Genomic DNA, 19,649 nt, shown 5'->3' with positions numbered 1-19,649 from the left:
CTGCATCAAATTTTATCGAGCTCAAACAAATTGCCATTTGTAGTGTTAGATTTCAAAATCAAGCTAAATAAATATACATATTTATTGTTATAATAATGGAGATTTTTTTTTGACCTTTTTAAATCCACGCTGAGTCTCAACCCCTTGTGGATGGGACGATAATTAATCTATGAATATGAGCATTTTACTCCTTAATGAATCCGGTTCGAATCTTAACTGATTGGAATCGTTGAATTTCAAGATATCAAGTGATACAGGTCGAAAAAGAAAAAATATATGAGATCTATCATTACTCATTTATCCAACGTTTTCCAATACAAGGAACTGTCCAATTAAGTTTATGGTAAGTGGAAACTGGACCAATTTTTTGTTTTCCATTGTAAATTATTAATAGGCTGACCACTGTGTTTATACAGCGGAACCGACCCTCCATATGCTTGTCGGTCATCGCCATGTCTCAAATCTTCAACGGCCATAGTATAATGTGTAACCTTCCCTCCCATTAAATTTTCGCACGATTAACGATGCACGGATCGACGGCTTAATGCAACTCTCAAGCACATGTTTTGAAGTATGTGGCTCCAAATATCTTCAAGTGTGTCAATCTCAATTGCATCGATCTTAGATTATGTCATTAATCTGTCTCAAATTAAAGGAAACATTTAAAGAATAGAGAGATCCACAAATTTTGCAAGTCTTTTGCATCACGGTGGACTCACGTGAAACGCACGATAAAACCTCGTATTCTCGATATGCATGCGTATGTGAATCGAAAAGGTACCTATACTAGATAATAATCGAGGTGATATGAGAGAGAGATCTCGGCATGACCTAATTCGAAGGAATTGAGGAAATATTATTTTGTCGGGCGGTGGCGGTGGAGTTAATCTAAAGGGGACCCTTTAGCCGATACATATGAGACGAGAGGTCCTTTCTGCGGAGGCTTCCTCAATCAGGACAGCTAGCAATTACATGACCATTCCATGTCGTGCGCTTCGAATAAGGGCTTTGCATGTGGACTGAAATGAAAAATTCAAATGTAGTTAAGGATGTTTCATAAGATCCGCCTCTGCCCCTCTACGCTATTTATCCCTTTTTCATTATTTTATTATATTATTATTTGATCCGGAAAACGACAGAAACACACGCGTCGGAAGACCGATTATTATTATCATTTTATTTTATCAGTGTCATAAGATCGATTATTTATGTTTGATCATAAATTAAAAAGTTATAACTATGCTAGAGAGGACCATATACTATAATTTTACTATAATTACCTGTCGTAAATAATTTGCGTTAATTTATGCAAAATATATTTTTTGTTGGAGAACTGCTATGCCTATGGGTATGAATGAAAATCAGTCAAAATGTTCAATGATCCACAGCACCTCTTTAGGAGAAACGGAAATCTCCATCTCTCTTTCGTTCTATCGAAGAAGAAAATTCAAGTATGAAAAATTCAGAAAACAAGTTTTCAATATTGAAAAACTTGGAAACCAATGTCACGTGTCGGTGTCCGAGTTGTCGGTCGCCCACACAGGAGGGGGCAGCAGCGTACACGTGTCCGCTCTCCATTTCCCCCACCGTTAAAGCACCCCGCTACGGCCTCTGCCCAATTTACTCGCAGTCGTCTCCCCTCTCCCCTCACCTCTCTCCACAACCTCACCATTTCTTCCGGTGAAATTCTCGCCGGAGAGACTGAAACAAACCCATCCATATATCATCTTTGGTTTGTTTTATAAAATCTTCCCGTTATCGTTATGCTTCTCGCCTCCGATCATCAGCCCTCCCTTGAGAGAACCCGGTCCACTCCCAGCAAGGCTACTGACTCCCTGCTGCTCGACCGCAAGAACTCCTTCAACTCCCTCACCTCCCCCGCCGGCCTCCACTCTTACCTCTCCACCCCCCACCCCCGGGCCTGGCTCTTCCTCTCCCTACTATGCCTCCAGGTCGTCCTCTTCGTCATCGCCCGCTCCCTCCCCATCTCCCTCTCCTTGCCCCGCGGCCGCCACCACTTCCCCGCACCCATCGTCGCCTCCCGCCCCGATGCCGGCGCCACCCCTGATAACCATCCCGCCGCTGCTACCGGCACCGACGAATGCAGCTCAGGTACCTGTAATTTGCCGGCCGATGGGACGGACCATGGCAACCGTTCATCCAGACCAGTTTAGTATAATATGATCGTGCTCGCCATATCTGCTGATAGTATTTGCAAAGAGAGAATAATTTAGATTAGTATTTTATTTTTGGCCGAGCATCAATTATTTTGATTGATTAGCTCATGGGGACAAAGTATGTCATATATCTTCAATTTTTTTTCCCGGTAATTTATTTATTTGGGGATATTTACTAATTTTTCAACAATGTCGTCTTATGATGTTGTGTTTGGCTTGCAGGGAGGGTTTATGTGTACGAATTGCCGAGCTTCTTCAACCGGGAGCTGATTGAGCAATGCGATAATTTAAACCCGTGGAGCTCGCGGTGCGATGCCCTGGCAAACGATGGGTTTGGGCCGCCGGCACGGGGGGTCGAGGGTATCGTCCCGGAGGAGGTGGCTCCTGCATGGTTCTGGACGGACCAGTTCGTGTCGGAGATAATATTCCACAATCGGATGCTGAAGCACCGTTGCCGGACCACCGAGCCAGAGACAGCCAGGGGGTTCTACATACCGTTCTACGCGGGGCTCGCGGTGGGGAAGTACCTGTGGTCGAACGGCAGCGCCGCGGATCGGGACCGGCACTGCGAGATGATGCTGAGGTGGGTCCAGGGGCAGGAGTTCTACCGGAGATCAGACGGCTGGGATCACTTCATCACGATGGGGCGCATCACATGGGACTTCCGGCGGTCCAAGGACGAGGACTGGGGCTCCAGCTGCATTTACATGCCGGGGATGCGGAACATCACGCGCCTCTTGATTGAGCGCAATCCGTGGGACTACTTCGACGTCGGTGTTCCCTACCCAACCGGATTTCACCCCAGGTAGAAAAAGAGCATGTAGCAATATTACCAAGCCACCGTATTATATTATTCACCTGTCCACTTCTCACTGCACCTTTTACACTTTCCTATGGTACTTTGCCAGTTGGTTCAATTCAATTTTATGGGCCCATTCTTCACGGCTATACATTATTTTACAGCTGGGGCATTTGGTACATGTTACATGGTAGTTCCTCTGATTGCTCGGTTGGTCTATTACAGTGATATGATGATAGTGTAATATGATATTCCTGCATCATCACATAAGTTCGTCGATGAACAGAGAAAAAAAACCTCCAGATTGCATTCCCTGAGTCGTTTAGCTCCGTAGCATGATTGACTTGCCTTTAAAATTTAGTTGTGCTGTCGTGTATAGATTGAAACCATTTTGAAATAACTTTGCAGGTCAGATAATGATATCGTTACATGGCAAGATCATGTCCGTAAGCGTCCACGCAACACCCTCTTTTGCTTTGCTGGGGCCACGCGCCGCACCATCAAGAACGACTTTCGGGGCTTGTTGCTAGACCAGTGCCGTGATGCGCGGGGCTCGTGCCGTGCTGTGAATTGTGCAGGGTCCAGGTGCTCCAACGGCACGGCGGAAATCCTGGAGACGTTCCTCGACTCCAAGTTCTGCCTGCAGCCGAGGGGTGACAGTTTTACTCGCCGGTCCATATTCGACTGCATTGTGGCAGGTTCCATCCCAGTCTTTTTCTGGAAGCGGACCGCCTACTTCCAGTACGAGTGGTTCCTCCCGAGGGAGAGGGAGAGCTACTCGGTGTACATAGACAGGAACGAGGTGAAGAACGGGACCTCGATAAAGGAAGTGCTCGAGAAGTTCAGTGAGGAGGATGTTAGGAGGATGAGGGAGAAGGTGATTGAAAACATACCCAAGTTCGTGTACACGATGAAAGAAGAAGGACTAGAGAGTTACAAGGATGCCTTTGATGTGGCCATTGAAGGAGTGATGAGGAGGTTCAAGGAGCAAGAAGAGTGGGGATTCAAGTGGAGGTGAAAGGTAAAGGTAAAACTATTTTTAGCTTTTGGTGGCTATTCAAAAGGGAAGTAGAAGCTGCAGTAGATATTGGATCATGAAGTGCTTTTACTCCTTTCAGAGCTATACTGTATATAGTTGAGGATGGAGAAGCTTATCTACCAGTGAGCTCATACCCATTTCAATGGCGGAACTTGCTGAGCACGAGGAACTTAAAAAACTGCTGGGACGATTGATTAGTGTACTCATGTGGCTATTAATCTCTTCACCTTAGTACACAGTTTATGAATACGATGCTGCCGGTATGGGGAGAGAGGATTACGGTCAGCAAGTAGAGTCATTAGCTGCAGAGATTTATCTTCAGTTCATTATTATTATTATTATTTTTACAATAATTTGTTGAGGTTGTTATATATATATATATACATTGTTTGTATGAGCCAGAAAATAAGATAATGATTTAGAATCATTATTCTTTTCGAACTGCAGTAAGACATATTTTGTTTGGCATCAATAAGTAGATAACGTTTGCTTGGCGGACGAGTAATGTGTATATGTACTTTTTTTTTTTTGGGGGGCGGGGCGGGGGCCCTGGATGAGGAGGATTGATCCGTCCCTCCTCTTCATATAAAGACTATGGTATGCTGTCTATGTTGTCTGATACCTCCAGTCCTGCTCAGTACAGTAGTGGGAGGCGAATCATTTTATCTTTTTGTACTTTAATGCATGAAAAATGAAATCACAAATCTCTAGCCCATACATACCATTTGATGCCGTTAGCGACTCATTGAAAAAGAAGTAACCAAAAGGAAGAAAAAAAGAAAAAGAAAAAACAGACAATAATTTGGGGATTATTAATAAATCTAATAGAATTAGTCTGACGGTTGAACGACTCAACTCTCATGGTAAAAATTCAAGTTTGAGCTACCGTGAATTTTCACGAGGATACTCTTTCTATCGCATCACCTGCACAACAGCGTAGCTTGTATTACTGGACTGGACTTCTACTGTGATTTTCTATGGTGTTCATTAAAAAAAAAAAGTAATTATATAGGAATTATTTTATGGGCCGTAAGAATCACGCGATGGCTAAATGGGCTTCTGATACTGGGCCAGCTGGATCAGGCCCAGTGCTGGAAAGCAAGCCCAATAAAGAGAAACACGAATAAGTTTTTTGTCGGCACGCGCGTCAATCATCCTTAATGAATGCCTTTCCAAACTGGAGATGACTTTTCGTCGTCAGCGAACACGTAGCCACGCCTTCACGCGACCAACCAAGAACAAGGACAATAATCGCCCGGGAAGATAAGATGAAAATTGCCCTTCTCCTCCAATTTGCCTTTCCGATCGCGTTCCTGGCCTCAGGAGCTGAGTCGCTGACGCACCCTCATGCTCTGGAATCCTTCAATCTCAGCTATATTCAGGTACACAATCCGATTCTGTTTTTTCAATCAGCTGTTATCCTGTTACATCCATGGTCGGGTGAGTCATTGATTTTCTTTTCTTCTGATTGGGAATAAAAAAAAAAACAGCAAGTGGGCAGCTGTTCTTACTCGGTGTTAATTACGACAAGCTGCTCGTCGCCCTCGTACACTCGCGACCAGATCAGTATCGCCTTCGGTGATGCTTATGGCAATCAGGTTCTTTCATGTTTCTTCCTTTCACCTTCCTGTTCTGAACTGCTATGCTACCATTCTGATCTTTCGTCGTTGTCTGTCGTGTGCGCTGCAAGGAGTCATTTCCTCTGCTGGATGCATGTCTTAGTTAGGATTCTTGAGTTCATTTATGCTTGAAATTTTGGTTTTACTTTCTGGGGCTCATATTGAATCGAAACTTTGATGTTTCCTCTGTACGTAGGTGAATACGATCAGCCCTGAGCTTCCCTCTATATTTATATATGGCCATTGCGATTGCATTCTATTTTTCTCCGTGTATACCAAACCTGGCCTTATGGGGTGACTGTAGATTGCATCTGACAGCCCCTTTTGCTCGCAGGAATAGTCTGCGTAGATTAGATTCTCTATACAATGGAATCGCGTGAATTTGAAAACTCCTCGTGCTTGCATATCGGTTATTTGGACTTCTGTATGTCGTCTCATGTGGGTGTAGGCCACAGACAAATTCAGAAGAATTTGCTCGTTAGATCCCAATTCTAGTATTCAGGTGACCTCTCCATAGGATCTGATAAATGAACGAGTCGTTACAGTTCATTCTGCACCATGAGGATTGTATTGGGTCTGTAGCATATGTTTGGTTTTGGGCTATCTTGTTCCATAGTTGAGGACCTTGAGGTGTTCTAACTTAGATAATTTAGTATGGTCATGCCTCTCGTTTACATTGGATAGGAATGTCAATAGGAGAAGTTTTCATTTACTTAAGCGATGTAGGAAATATTTCTCGTGATAGGCTCTTTGATCTCGAAGATTTAGACGTGTAAGTATTTGAAGGAATCAAGCTGCTATGTATACAACTATGGAACCAAAGGTGTAGAATTTTTATTGTAGACTTTGCAAATTCTTGCCAGATTTATGCTCCGAGAATTGATGATCCATCAACAAGAACATTCGAGCGGTGTTCCTCGGACACGTTCGAGATACGCGGGCCATGCGCATACCAGATATGCTACGTATACCTATACAAGAGTGGGCCTGATGGTTGGAAGCCCGGTAGTGTGACAATCTACGGGCACAACTCGAAGGCTGTTACGTTTTCTTACAACACCTTCATTCCGAATGAAGTCTGGTATGGGTTTAATCTCTGCAACAGCGGTGCTCCATCAAGTGGGACCAGATTCAGGGTGAGCTTGGCCTATGGGTTGTTAGCTAGTATTGCCTTGTATTTCTGGCAGTAGTCTGTCCATAGAATTTGATCCTTGAATTGATTAATATCTCTTAATAGCTTGGCTCTGAAATTCGGTGTATCTTTGTAGAATACAATGATTAATGAACTGAACTTCGTTTGGACATGCCATTGTAAAGAGCACGATTCTCATTATGCAGAAGTTCCCTATACTTGCACGTGCCCGAGGTGAAGAACTCCGTGTTGGCGTAGAAAACTACGAAGTTATAACATAACAAGGTTAATCGTTTGTAGCAATCGGTTCGTATGGTTGTTTCAGACTATTCTATTTCCGACACTAGGTAGATCCTCTGCGAAGAACACGATGATGATAATTCACCCAACGAGACAATCTCGGGAGAAAAGCTTAGCTCATTGGGTCATCTTCGACATTCCGTCATTCATGCCGGCCGGGCTTTGGCCCGATTCAGTGATCTCGGTCCGGAACCTTCATCGAATTCGGCCCGGATTTTCATGATATGGTTTTGGGCCCGAGTTATTCGTCTCTCTCTCTCTCTCTCTCTCTCTCTCCCCACCCGTGGCCTTCTGCAACTGCAACTCAAGCGGACAAAACTCCTTCCCCCTCTTCCATTGAATTCGTTCAATTTCTTTCTAGACAAGACCAGACATACCGCCGAATCTCTCTCGCTGGTGGGTCAATGGATCAACTTCCGGCTTCCACCATTTCTTGTTCGAGAAGAATCACCTGTCTCTCCTCCTTCTACACATAATCTTCCCCTGCAGAGGACCCCAACAGCCATGGCTTCCCACAAGAGAGCTCAGCTGGCACTCACCGCCTTCCGCTGCTTCACCTCGAAGCTCGCTCCAGCAAGAACTCCCGCCCCACAGCCCATTTCAAGAATCCCCCGACCGGGGCCTGCGATCTTGGCTCACAATACTCCTAAAGTCCCGATCTTGTCCTCTCTAACTTCCCACAGGTTGGGCATCTTCAACTCAAATCAGTTCCTGGGATGCGGGGCGAAGAGGTTCTACTATGTCGACCAGTACAAGGTCCGGCATTTCCGGCCGAGAGGCCCCAGGAGATGGTTTGAGAACCCGAGGAATGTGCTTATCGTGGTGCTCGTCGGTTCCGGGGTCGTGATCACCGTGTATTTCGGGAAAACGGAGACTGTACCGTACACCAAGAGGAAGCATGTAGTGCTCATGTCTAAAGCCATGGAGAAGAAGCTTGGGGAGGTCCAGTTCGAGCAGTTGAAAGCCAGCTTCAAGGGCAAAATCTTGCCTGCCATCCACCCGGATAGCGTCCGGGTCAGGTTGATCTCCCAGGATATTATTCAGTCCCTGCAGAGAGCTCTGAAGCATGAACAGGTTTAACAACGTTTCAGTTCCATTCCGTTCATTTTAGAAAGCATTCAGGCATCGTTTTTTTGCTTTGAATTCCCCATTTCATAAGCTACTGGTATTCTGCTTGTCCACGTTTATGAAAGCCTATGGATACCTGCATGGGTCATAATTGCAGCTTTATAGCTTGTGCCTTGAGTGCAGCGTAATGGCGTCATAGCATTGGTTTTCGGTCTTGGATCAGTACCAATGATTTATGTACCAGTCTATAGTATCGACTATCTAGTCACTAGTTAATAAGTTGCCGGTTCATTCAGTTTTCTGAAGCGGAAGATGCACACTTCGATTTTGTCTTTGGGTCCTTTGATCAATGTTGTAGTTCTGTATAAGATTTTCAATGGTCATCTTGCAATCCTTATTAGTTGTTCTCTGCCTTTGCCGCGCTGTATTGATGTTAGATTCTTACTGCGCCATTTAGGTGTGGAGTGATGTTGATTACGCGTCAGCAGAAAGCGGGTTGGATTATGAGGCAGGACAGAATGATACTTTAGCTGCATTGACTACCGAGAAAGGACATGGAGGGATGGAGGGATCCTGGTACAAGCAAGACGAGATCCTTGATGACAAGTGGGTCCAAGAGAGCAGGAAGAAGGGCCACGACTCCTCGACCTCTCACCTCGATGGCCTGAATTGGGAGGTCTTGGTGGTGAATGATCCTTTGGTGAATGCTTTCTGCCTACCTGGAGGGAAGATTGTAGTCTTTACTGGGTTGTTTAAGCACTTCAGGACTGATACAGAGATAGCCACAATTATCGGGCACGAGGTAATATTCTGTGCTTTGCTTGGTTACAAGAACTAATTCCAAGTAGATAAGTATGGATTTTTTTCCCCCCTTCATTTTTACCATTGTTAAGTGAATATCAACTAAATCTTTTGTTTGCTTTGCCCACAAGTAGGTCGGGCATGCTGTCGCGAGACATGTAGCTGAACAAATTACAAAGAATCTGTGGTTTGCGGTAATGCAGCTGATTCTCTACCAGTTCATTACGCCTGATCTCGCCAATATGATGTCGGCACTTTTCCTAAGGCTGCCTTTTTCTCGGAGGTATGTCTTTTCTTTCCCATTATAGCTCCATTTTCTTTTCTAGATTGATTGAAGGTTCTCGATGCAAAAGTTGGGCAATTCTTGGTTGTAGGATGGAGATGGAAGCAGACTACATTGGGCTGCTTTTAATGGCTTCTGCTGGGTACGATCCTCGAATCGCCCCCACAGTGTACGAGAAGTTAGGGAAAATCGGGGGAGAGTCGTCCCTGCAAAATTATCTATCGACGCACCCATCGGGGAAGAAGAGAGCCGAATTGCTGTCTCAAGCAAAGGTCATGGAAGAAGCTCTCACCATTTACAGAGAAGTAAGAACAGGCCTTGGAGTCCAAGGGTTCCTATAACTTAGCGGAACTTATGTATTTCTAGAATCGTTGCATTCATCGGGATTCTTCTAGTCAAGTTCGAGCTTTGGCAACTGTAATAACCATCATTCCCGATTCTCTGTTGTATAAACACTTTTCCCCGTTGAGTTCAAAGCGTATTTTTGGAATGGAAGTCGAATTTCTGTTAACTTCTGATCAATTCTCGAGGCATTAATTCAGCAAAAAAAAAAAAATTCTTGTTCCATCTGAAACATTTGTGTGATTGGGAACCGACTTGCAGCCCCAGAAATGCTTTGAGACAGATGAGCTCAAGAAGCGCTCTGCTGCAGCTCATCAATGACTGCAAGAACGTCAGAGAACTCAAACAGATCCACACCCAACTCGTAAAGTCCCTCAGCATCACCGAATCCGACCGTGGTTTCCTTGTTAATCGGCTCCTCTTCGTTGGTGCACTTTCGAGCTTGCAGTCTCTGACTTATGCCGCTAATGTGTTCAACTCCATCAAAAACCCGAACCTGAGTGCTTACAACATCATGATTCGAGCTTTTGCATCGAAACATGGTTCCGATGATGGTGAAGACCAGTCTCTTGGTCTTGGTCTATACAAGCGAATGCTTTTCGAGGGCATTGCACCAGATTGCCTCACTTTCCCCTTCCTTTTGAAGGAACGTGCCAATGTGAGTGATACGAGCCGTGGAAGGATTGTTCATGGTCATGTCGTGAAATTTGGACTGGACAAAGATATATTTGTCAATAACAACATGATCTCAATGTATTCATCACATGGGGCGTTTGTGGATTGTGCCCGAAAGGTGTTCGATGCAATGCCTGAGCGGGATGTTGTCTCATGGAACTCGGTAATTGTTGGATATCTGAGAGCAGGGGACCTTGATTCCGCGTCTGAGTTGTTTGGTAGAATGAAGGGGAGGAACATTATCACATGGAACTCGATCATAACAGGTTTCGTCCAGGGGGGAAGGCCCAGGGAGGCGTTGCAACTTTTCCAGGAAATGCAGACGACAGGATATGAAGCTGTCAAGCCAGATAAGATCACCATGGCAAGCATTCTCACGGCCTGTGCTTCGCTCGGTGCACTGGATCATGGGAAGTGGGTCCACAATTTCTTGAGGAAGACCGGGATAGAGTGCGACCTTGTGATTGGCACGGCCCTGATTGATATGTATGGGAAATGTGGCTCTGTGGATCGTGCAGTGGAAATTTTCAGAGCGATGCCTGTAAGGGATAATTTAGCATGGACTGCTATGATATCAGTGTTTGCACTCCATGGACTATGTGAGGAGGCTTTCAGGTTTTTTGAGGAGATGCAAGCGCTTGGTCTGAAGCCCAATCACGTGACATTCGTCGGGCTTCTCACAGCGTGTGCCCATTCTGGGTCTGTTGAGAGAGGACGGTGGTGCTTTGATGCAATGAGATGCATCTATAAAATAAAGCGGGAGGTCCGTCATTATGCTTGCATGGTAGATCTACTAAGCAGGGCGGGACTCTTCAAGGAGGCAGAAGGGCTCATTGGGACCATGCCAGTGGAACCCGACGTCTTTGTTTGGGGTGCCTTGCTTGGAGGTTGTCTGGTGCATGGGAACGTGGATGTAGGAGAAAGGGTGGCAAAACATTTGATCAAGATTGAACCGGCAAATCATGTATTCTATGCGAATTTATGTGATTTATATGCGAGAGCAGGTAGAATTGGTGATGTGAAGAGGATCCGAGCCCTCATGAGAGCAAGGGGAATACAGAAAGAAGTACCAGGTTGTAGCATGATAGAAATCGATGGGATCGTTCGTGAATTCTCGGTCCGAGGATCAGCCAAGTCTATGATCATGGAGGAACTATTCTGGTTCTTGAATCGGTTAGGTGATGAAATGAAGATCGGAGAAAACACGCATGCCTTCCTCTGAGGCATCAGTTGGTATGCAAAAGCCTTCAACAGTTCCCGATGTTTCTTTTCTGATCCGACTGCTCATCGTACTTTGTGCTCATACTACAGAGGTTCGTATCTTAAATTAGCCGAAAAAATTTCAAAGTAAATAGTTCCAATAACAAAATTCCATATTGTATCATAAAGCAATCATCAACTATAAGAACACCACCATTAGAAGTAATTTGTGCTTGCTCGCAAGAAGGCCAGTTAGTGCTGAGTTATCTCAAGCCAATGCAGTTGCTTCCGAATATCGTTCCTCTTGACAACTGATTTCAAACGTTTTCTTCAGGAAAAGCGGATTTGCCTATTGTGTTGTTAAGGGCAGCCGGCTGCAATTGCAATTTCTATTTTTCTTCTTCTTCTAGAGTAATTTCTTAATTGAGATATTTGACTTCGTAAGTAATGAGCAACGTTTAAGAGTTGGAACTTATCAGCTTACATTTGTCTTTTCTTCGGTAACTAATCCAAGGGAATGATGTGCAAAACAATGTAAAGGGTCCCTATCTCTATAAGGATTCCAGCTTAGTGCCAAGAAGGGAGAAAACAGAACTGCTAATAGCTCCAAATAGGCAATGTTATCATGGCTGATATTGGAACCGATCCTTAAGAGCGATCAGCAATTCTTGGTCACTTTCCTCAAAGCACTCCTGGCAAAATTTCGTATTGATGGACACTCTTTTACTTCTTTCTGCTGTCATCGTTCTCCTTGCAGGGACATTCCTAGCGAAAACGCCTGTGTTAGTTGTGCTTGGTTCGTTTCATTTTCTCGTTTTGGCCTTCGTAGCATCTTTTCTGTTCAGGTATCTGAGAGAATTACGATAGGAGAACAACCAAGCCCCTGTTGCCGGTCCGGTCTTCAGTCAGCTCGTTCACTTCAACAGGCTCTTCGATTACCAGACATCCCTCGCCCGTAAGTACAGCACTTACCGGCTCTTTGTGCCATCACACTGCGAAATCTACACCTGTGGATCCCATAAACGTCGAGTACATTCTGAAAACCAATTTCCCGAACTATACCAAGGAATTGAAACTATCCATCTCTTTGAGACTAGTTGACTTTGCCGCTGATCCCTTAAGGAAAGGATGCAATGAGATGTTTCAGGGGGCGTGCAATTATGGCATCATGAGAGATCTTTTCAGAGATGGGATTTTTGCTGTGGATGGAGATAAGTGACGGCACCAGAGGAAACCCGCAAGCTATGAATTCTCCACGAAAGTCCCGAGAGAGTACAGCAATAAGGTGTTTCTTAGTAATGCTTCAAGATTGGTTTCGAAGGTCTCCAAAGCTGCAGGAGCTATGCAAGCTATTGATTTGCAGGTTCTAGTAGTTCGAATTTCGATGAATTGTCTGCCACACGAATTCATTTCTTTTATCTAGTTTCCACAATTTTGAAGGATATGTTGATGAGATTGACCCTAGACTCGATATTCAAGGTGGGATTCAGGGTTGAGCTGAACACTCTATCTGGGTCAGACGATTTTGGAAATACATTTACCAAGGCATTTGATGACTCTAATGTCATAGTCTACTGGCGATATGCTGATCCACTGTGGAAAGTGAAACCGTTCCTCAACATCGGCCTCGAAGCCTCTCTTAAGCGGAACATCAAAATTATTGACGACTCCATCTTCCAGTTGATTTTGTGCAAGAGGGAACAAATGCAAAACGGAAATATCAATATGAGTTTGCACAATTGGTAACCGAAGAGGCTCTTGACAAGATGCAGTATCTCCACGCTGCTATAACAGAAACCCTCTGGCTTTTTCCGGCAGTTCCTGTGGTATTCTGTATCTTCATCCTCTTACCATTAGAAAGTTCCACTCTAGAACATGTTCGAAAAGTGATTGTGTATAAGAGTTGATTGTTGTTGATCCTATGTCGGTTCTGATGGACCGAATGAAAATTCAAATTGTTTATTCCCCTTTTCAGTTTGCAGTACAGAAAGAGTTCGATGGAGGACAATATCATGGCTCCAAAGTGAAGAAGGGAGGCGGGTTAAACTACATAGCTTATGCGGTCGGAAGGATGACTTCCCTTTGGGGAGAGGATGCAGAGACATTTCGACCTGAAAGGTGGCTCAACGAGAATGGAGATTTCCGACCCGAGAGCCCTTACAAATTCACCGCATTTCATTTAACTGTTTGACAGTTTTTTAAATGACAGGCTCCTTGTCCTTGCTATCATGCTGAATTGCCTCGAGATATACGCTCGATGATATATATGTGTTTTGGATTCAGGCTGGCCCGAGGATTTGCTTAGGCAAGGAGTTGGCATACATGCAAATGAAGATATTGGCTGCTCTACTGCTGAACTTCTTCGAGTTCAGGCTCATGGACGAGACAAAAGAGGCCGAGTATCGAACCATGTTCACCCTTCACATGGACCAGGGCCTTCACTTGTATGCACTTGCTAGGTCCTAAGGTTCACGTCCCCTTACAATTGGTGCACTATTTTATATGTACTTGGTATGGATTTTACCATCGTGGTGGCACGCTAAAGTCTTGTTATGGGACCTTCCACATGAGCACACGCATTCTACAATTCGATTAGGCGGTCCAGTGTCGTGACGAGGATATCTAAGCGTGCATTCAGTGGGCAAAGGTGAGGCTGCAACTCTGCAGGACATAACGTTCAAGCAAAGTAAAGCTCAGCCGCTTTGCTGCTAAGTCTTAAGCCACTTTTCTGGCGTGCTTTGCCCTTTAAAGATTCCTTGTTGATAACTACTTGGTAGCCCGCTCACAAAGGCAAGGCCTTATCTTGAAATGGAAGGGATACGTAAAGACGGAGTTCGTACGCCCCCATTCTGGACATTCACTATGGTGGTGATTGTATTTTTTCATAATTCAACAATACAATCATTCACTATCTGGCCCGATACATGTCGTACGTTACAGTGATTATCATCGTCAAAACAACAAAACCAAAGAGGAATGGACAAGATAAGTTCGTTCTCAATCTCATATACATTTCAAAGTGTACCAATCGAAGTTGACATTTGACATTCAAGTCACCGACTGATTCTTAATATGGGCAGCCCATAAAGGATCGAAATGCAGGCCCACAGAAGAGATCAGAGGCACGGCCCTCGAATCCAGTACTCTGATCCTCACCACACTCCCCTGCACCTCCCCGGCCTCGATCCTGTGCAGCCGCTTGTACCCAACCGTCGTCCCACGAGCCACCAGCTTCTCGTCGACGTACACATCGTGCCGCTTGATCCGCTGACCTAGCCCCACAGCCTCCTGGATCCTCACCACGTTGAATCTCAGCCCTCCCCTAGCCGCCCTGATCTCGATGCAATGGTCCTGGTTACGCCTTTGTCCTGATCCTCTGACATCCTCCTTAGGGGCCCAGTATGTCCAGAGATGGTCTCCGTCCAAGATGTTCTCCGGCCCAAAACCGACCCCCCTCTGGCTGCTGGCCCTGACGGAGCAGCCTGCCGCCAAGTTGACGGAGAATATGGTATCGATCGTGGACCTGAGTTGGGTCAATGCGTGGATATCTGACTGGGAAATGAGGCCAGTTGTGTTGGGGGGCACGTTAAGGAGGAGCACGCAATTCCTGCCGACGGACTTATAGTATATGTCAAGGAGTTGGGTCAGCTTCTTCGGGGACTGAGACTTGTGCCAGAACCAGCCGGGCCTTATCGATACGTCGCACTCTGCCGGCAAGTAATCGGTGCCCCTCGGATCCCCCGTGTTCAGATAGCTGCATTATGCATGCGGAAAAACCGATGTAATTAATCTTCCTCTATATTAATTAAACTGCTAACTGACTGGGTATAAATTCACTCTGGAGTAAAATTATCATCAAATTTCTTTGTTATTATCATTATTATTATTCTCAATTTCATAGTCAGAACAATTTCATTTTAATAATATATATAAATATGAAGATTTCATTACCACTTTGGGAAAGTATCCAACACATTTACAAAGCCATTTGTACAAGTTGGCCAACAACTTAGGAAAGCAACTTTGAGCTGCCACCATGCAATAAGATATACGGTTCAGCGAAGCAAAGCTTCTCAATTTCACAGCTACGGCCCCTAAATTTTTATAATAAAAAGTTTTTTTTTGCTTGGAATAATTAAAAGAATTATTATTTATTAGGAATGGATACAAACGTGGTTCCATATCTGTAATTATATGATCTCTTTATGATTACAATTAGTGTTAGTATATTATTTCTGGTGCAAAACAATGTTATTGTATATTCGTTAAATTACTGCCACATGTGAGGATTGATAATTAATTAGTCAATATTATTACAAATAGAAATAATGTGAATTTTGACTAATAAGATTAAGCAGACCGACTCGATATAGAAGTGCAGTAACAGAGCAAACGCTACGAGAAACTTCTAATGTATGTGAATGAATTTTCATAATCATGTGATGTGATGAAGAATCAATCATATGCTCGTAGTCGCGTTAACCACTAGAATAAGTATTGCATGCTCTTGGGGTAATATATCTTATTCCATGCATGCAATTCATGATGCTGGCGATACTTACTCTACTATGCTGGCATTTCCGATAGACAGAGATGTGCGGTTGATGGTTGCCCAGCAGGTGCTCCCAGCAAAGCCGTTCTCATTGCCGATCCACCGGACGTCGGGGCCTGCATCGGAGAATATGTTGATGGAACTCTGCAGTTCCCTCACCATGGCAAACCATTCATCGAAGTAGTAGGTCATGTTCGTCGCATTCGCTCCCTTTGCCCCATCGAACCATATCTCCCTCACTCCCCCATACCTAATTTGATTTAATTAGTTGATATTTGTAAAAAAAAATATGTATGCCAATAGTTAAGTTCTTGTCCATGACTCTCAAGTAACTATGAAAGGACCAAAACTTGTTAGGAGAAATTAAAGTAATGAAACATTGCGAAATAATATTATATGTATACACACACAGGAGATGCATAAGCCCAGTAAATGAAAAATAAAAAGACACAGATATTTCATAAACAAGAGCGTGTATCACTATATTATATGTCTTCTCATTAGGAAGCAATTTTATTTGAAGAAAAATAACCTAGAAAATATTAAACCTTGCGTGTCGAGAATTCGAGACCTCACCAGACTGGCAAAGTAACAAAAGAAGTCCCGTTAACGAAAATATTGTGTATGGGACCTCTTAGCTTCGAGCGAGAGCTTTACGCCCCTTTCTCGCCCGAACTTGCCTTTTCTTAAAGCAAACAAAATACAAAAGAAGAAAAAGAAGAGGCTCTATTCACCCAAAAAAGAAGAAGAAGAAGAAGAAGAAGAAGAAGAAGAAGAAGAAAAAGCTCTAATTTTCCTTACGTCTATGCCCAGATAATGAGGAAAAGATCCAAGTCGTCATATTGTTTTCTTTTATTTTGGTTGTTTTCGAATGAAATGAGACGTTTCACCGACAAACCAAAATGGGAAGAAAAGAAAGCCGATGGAAAGAAAATTTGGAGATATTTTCCGACCAAATACCGCTTTGGGAATTGGAAAACAATGTATGGAGACGGTTTTCCAAAAAAACTTTCACGTGAATGCACAGGATAGTACAGGGATATGAATCATATGATGTTTTTCCTAAACTCACTTGGTAAGCAACTCTTGCAACTGGGCCAAGTAGTACTCATTGTACTCCAGATCCCGACCGTATCTCCGATCATGCCGGTCCCATGGCGACAGATACAACCCGGCATCGATCCCTCGAGAGCTTGCTGCGGCCACAAACTCCTTCACCACATCACCCCCACCACCCCTCCAAGGGCTGCTCCTCACGGAGTGGTCCGTGTACTTAGATGGCCAGAGGCAGAACCCATCGTGGTGCTTTGCGGTGAGGATCATGAGTGATATCCCAGCAGCCTTGGCTGTGGCAGCCCACTGGGATGCGTTGAGACTTGTCGGTCTGAAGATCTTCGGGTCCTCCTGGCCTGTCCCCCACTCGGAGTCGGTGAAGGTGTTGACACCGAAATGGAGGAACATGATGATTTCCCTCTGCTGCCATTTTAGCTGGGAATACGTCGGGAGCGGGAGGAGAGGCAGCGGGGGCGGGGTCGATTCCTTATTCCATGCAATGGCTGATATTCCGAAGAGGCTAATGGACGTGAGGAGATACAAAAAGGAGCATCCCAAATGTGAATATTGAATCATGAGTAGGGTTCTTCTTTTCTGGTACTACGCTACGGGCTCTATTTTCTTTCCTGCATATAGGGGTTTCCCTTGCAAAAGGGAAGATATATAGGTGATGAGATAAGAGTGGGTAAGAAAGCAGAAAATGAAGGTGGGAGATTCTCCGAGAAATAAGAGCCAAAAGAGAAAATATGTATAATGTATTGATACACAGGTCTTGTCTTGATGATAATTAAAAAAAGAGAGAGAGAGAGAGAAATGAGAAATATGAAAAGTGAATATTTTTATAAGGTATTAAGAATTTATAATAATTAAAAAAAGAAACGAGAAATATAGAAAGTGAATATTTTTATAACGTATTAAGAATTTATAATAATTGAAAAAAGAAACAAGATATATGAAAGTGAATATTTTACATATAAGATAATAAGAGGCGCTCGCAGCTTATTCTTAAGGATTTATTTTTCGCTTTTAGAGCATGATTTGATCTTCATCATGAAGTGTTTTTTTTTTTACATCAAAGTTGATTTTTTTCTTTTTCTTCGCTGAAGGGGGAAGTGAATATTTTACTTACAGTAGTTATTCCACAAGTATATATGCATGTGGGGTGGATTATTATTCTTGCGGTGATCAATTAATTGGTGTACGATTGTTCTTGTCTTGCTTCCATTATTGTTCTTGTTTTATTTTTATGTCTCAGCAATTCACGGGTTGTTTGATATCGCTGAAGCTGTTCTGCAGCCACTTTTATCTCAACGTTTGAAAGAATTCCAGCAAAAAGCGAAAGCAATTTTGGGAGTTTGCCTGATTATTGTAGAAAGATACCTCGTTACCTCACTAAATAATCTCTTTCCTAAAATGACTAAGAAAAAAATAATAATAACACGTGTTTGGAATATTTTATTTGAGCTAAACTTAGCTAGCTAGCAATAATGCATTTTGATACCAATATTAGAGATTTGAGTACCGTTGAGACTCGCGTTAAATCCAACCAACAACATTCAATTGTGGGAAGAGACGATATTATTGGACGAAGAAATCAGTGATGGGATATCTCAACAAATTATGGGTGCACATTCTTACACTAAAATTAATCAAGCAAGTTCGAGAGATTCAATAGAAATGAAAATGGCTACCAATCTACCTCGTCAAACATAGATATGTACATTGTTTTTCCCCTTGAATGCTCAAAATGCATCTGTCTTTTAAACATGAATAAAGATTGTGAAATCAAATAGAAATTTACGGACGTCGAGCACATAAAAAAAAATCGATCTAAAAGAATAAAAAGGGATTGGACTGCACGACCAATTAGACCTCAACTATATATGGTGGCCTTTTTGAGTAGTTTAAGTGGTCCAAGAGGTTAGCCACTTATATCTGTCATCTCCATAAAACGATATAGAAGCTCGCCAAAAATCATTACTGCACAACATTATTTTCTATCCAATTCATAATATGTTAATTCGGATGCAACAATTTAGCAAGCGAAGAGCTAATATTGGATAAAAATGATACATGAGATTCCCGGTTTTATAAAAGGAATTCTCTCTTAGTAAGGATAAAGCTGTGTCAAACTTGATGCAATAGATGATAACATATGTAGATAAATAAGCCGATAGAATCTCCGAAATTGCTCCTGTTGACATTGCATCGGAAAATGCCTTTTGGGAGGAAGGGGTCTTGGTGCAGAGGCACAAGGCGCTACCCGGAATCAAGAGGTCTTAGATTCGATCATCATCAATGGAACTTATGTGTCCTTTATTTAACTTTATTTTTTTTCCTTATACTAGGCCTATATGTTTCCCTTATTACCGAAAAAAAAGCCTTTGGTGTTTAAATGAGATTTGAAAAATTAGCAAAATTACTGGGATTTGTAGCTCCCAATGTTGATATAAGCTTCTTTTTTTAGCCATTATTGCAATTTCACTCTTCCATGATTGATATATATATATATATATATATATACACACTAGTGAATTTGCATGTGCGTTGTCCGTGAAACTTTCTTTGATAAGGTTAAAATACATAATACTCAAACGAAGGAATATATG

At 43.3% G+C, this 19,649-nt stretch overlaps 6 protein-coding genes and 1 pseudogene across 6 annotated transcripts; 6 read left to right on the top strand and 1 right to left on the bottom strand.

Moving 5' to 3' along the window:
- The first annotated feature begins 1,609 nt into the window (after positions 1–1,609).
- LOC116203748 (xyloglucan galactosyltransferase XLT2) lies at positions 1,610–4,513 on the top strand. The gene is made up of 3 exons (XM_031535645.1): positions 1,610–2,112; positions 2,400–2,982; positions 3,385–4,513. Exons 1-3 carry the CDS (start codon positions 1,764–1,766, stop codon positions 3,992–3,994), a joined length of 1,542 nt encoding a protein of 513 aa, XP_031391505.1. The 5' UTR covers positions 1,610–1,763; the 3' UTR covers positions 3,995–4,513.
- Positions 4,514–5,196: 683 nt separating this feature from the next.
- LOC116203750 (embryo-specific protein ATS3B-like) lies at positions 5,197–6,984 on the top strand. Its single transcript, XM_031535647.1, has 3 exons — positions 5,197–5,397; positions 5,506–5,613; positions 6,498–6,984. Exons 1-3 carry the CDS (start codon positions 5,284–5,286, stop codon positions 6,822–6,824), a joined length of 549 nt encoding a protein of 182 aa, XP_031391507.1. The 5' UTR covers positions 5,197–5,283; the 3' UTR covers positions 6,825–6,984.
- Positions 6,985–7,357: 373 nt separating this feature from the next.
- Positions 7,358–9,713, top strand: LOC116203747. The gene is made up of 4 exons (XM_031535644.1): positions 7,358–8,140; positions 8,592–8,936; positions 9,070–9,218; positions 9,310–9,713. Exons 1-4 carry the CDS (start codon positions 7,571–7,573, stop codon positions 9,557–9,559), a joined length of 1,314 nt encoding a protein of 437 aa, XP_031391504.1. The 5' UTR covers positions 7,358–7,570; the 3' UTR covers positions 9,560–9,713.
- A 97-nt stretch (positions 9,714–9,810) lies between these two features.
- On the top strand, positions 9,811–11,908 carry LOC116203746 (pentatricopeptide repeat-containing protein At5g66520-like). The gene has a single exon (XM_031535641.1). The coding sequence runs from the start codon at positions 9,844–9,846 to the stop codon at positions 11,455–11,457; it is 1,614 nt and encodes a 537-aa protein (XP_031391501.1). The 5' UTR covers positions 9,811–9,843; the 3' UTR covers positions 11,458–11,908.
- Positions 11,909–12,069: 161 nt separating this feature from the next.
- Positions 12,070–13,995, top strand: LOC116203751 (annotated as a pseudogene).
- On the top strand, positions 13,357–13,901 carry LOC116204419 (cytochrome P450 704C1-like). Its single transcript, XM_031536490.1, has 2 exons — positions 13,357–13,620; positions 13,719–13,901. The coding sequence occupies exons 1-2, from the start codon at positions 13,357–13,359 to the stop codon at positions 13,899–13,901; spliced, it is 447 nt and encodes a 148-aa protein (XP_031392350.1).
- A 290-nt stretch (positions 13,996–14,285) lies between the features above and the next one.
- LOC116203749 (alpha-L-fucosidase 1-like) lies at positions 14,286–17,758 on the bottom strand. The gene is made up of 3 exons (XM_031535646.1): positions 17,060–17,758; positions 15,998–16,237; positions 14,286–15,189 (listed from the first exon to the last, which is right to left on the bottom strand). Exons 1-3 carry the CDS (start codon positions 17,614–17,616, stop codon positions 14,484–14,486), a joined length of 1,503 nt encoding a protein of 500 aa, XP_031391506.1. The 5' UTR covers positions 17,617–17,758; the 3' UTR covers positions 14,286–14,483.
- Between the last annotated feature and the right edge of the window lie 1,891 nt (positions 17,759–19,649).

Source organism: Punica granatum, chromosome 4 (genome assembly GCF_007655135.1).
Source record: "Punica granatum isolate Tunisia-2019 chromosome 4, ASM765513v2, whole genome shotgun sequence".
Lineage (NCBI taxonomy): Eukaryota > Viridiplantae > Streptophyta > Magnoliopsida > Myrtales > Lythraceae > Punica > Punica granatum.
Note: the sequence above shows the minus strand (reverse complement) of the source record. Positions and strands in the feature narration are given on the sequence as shown.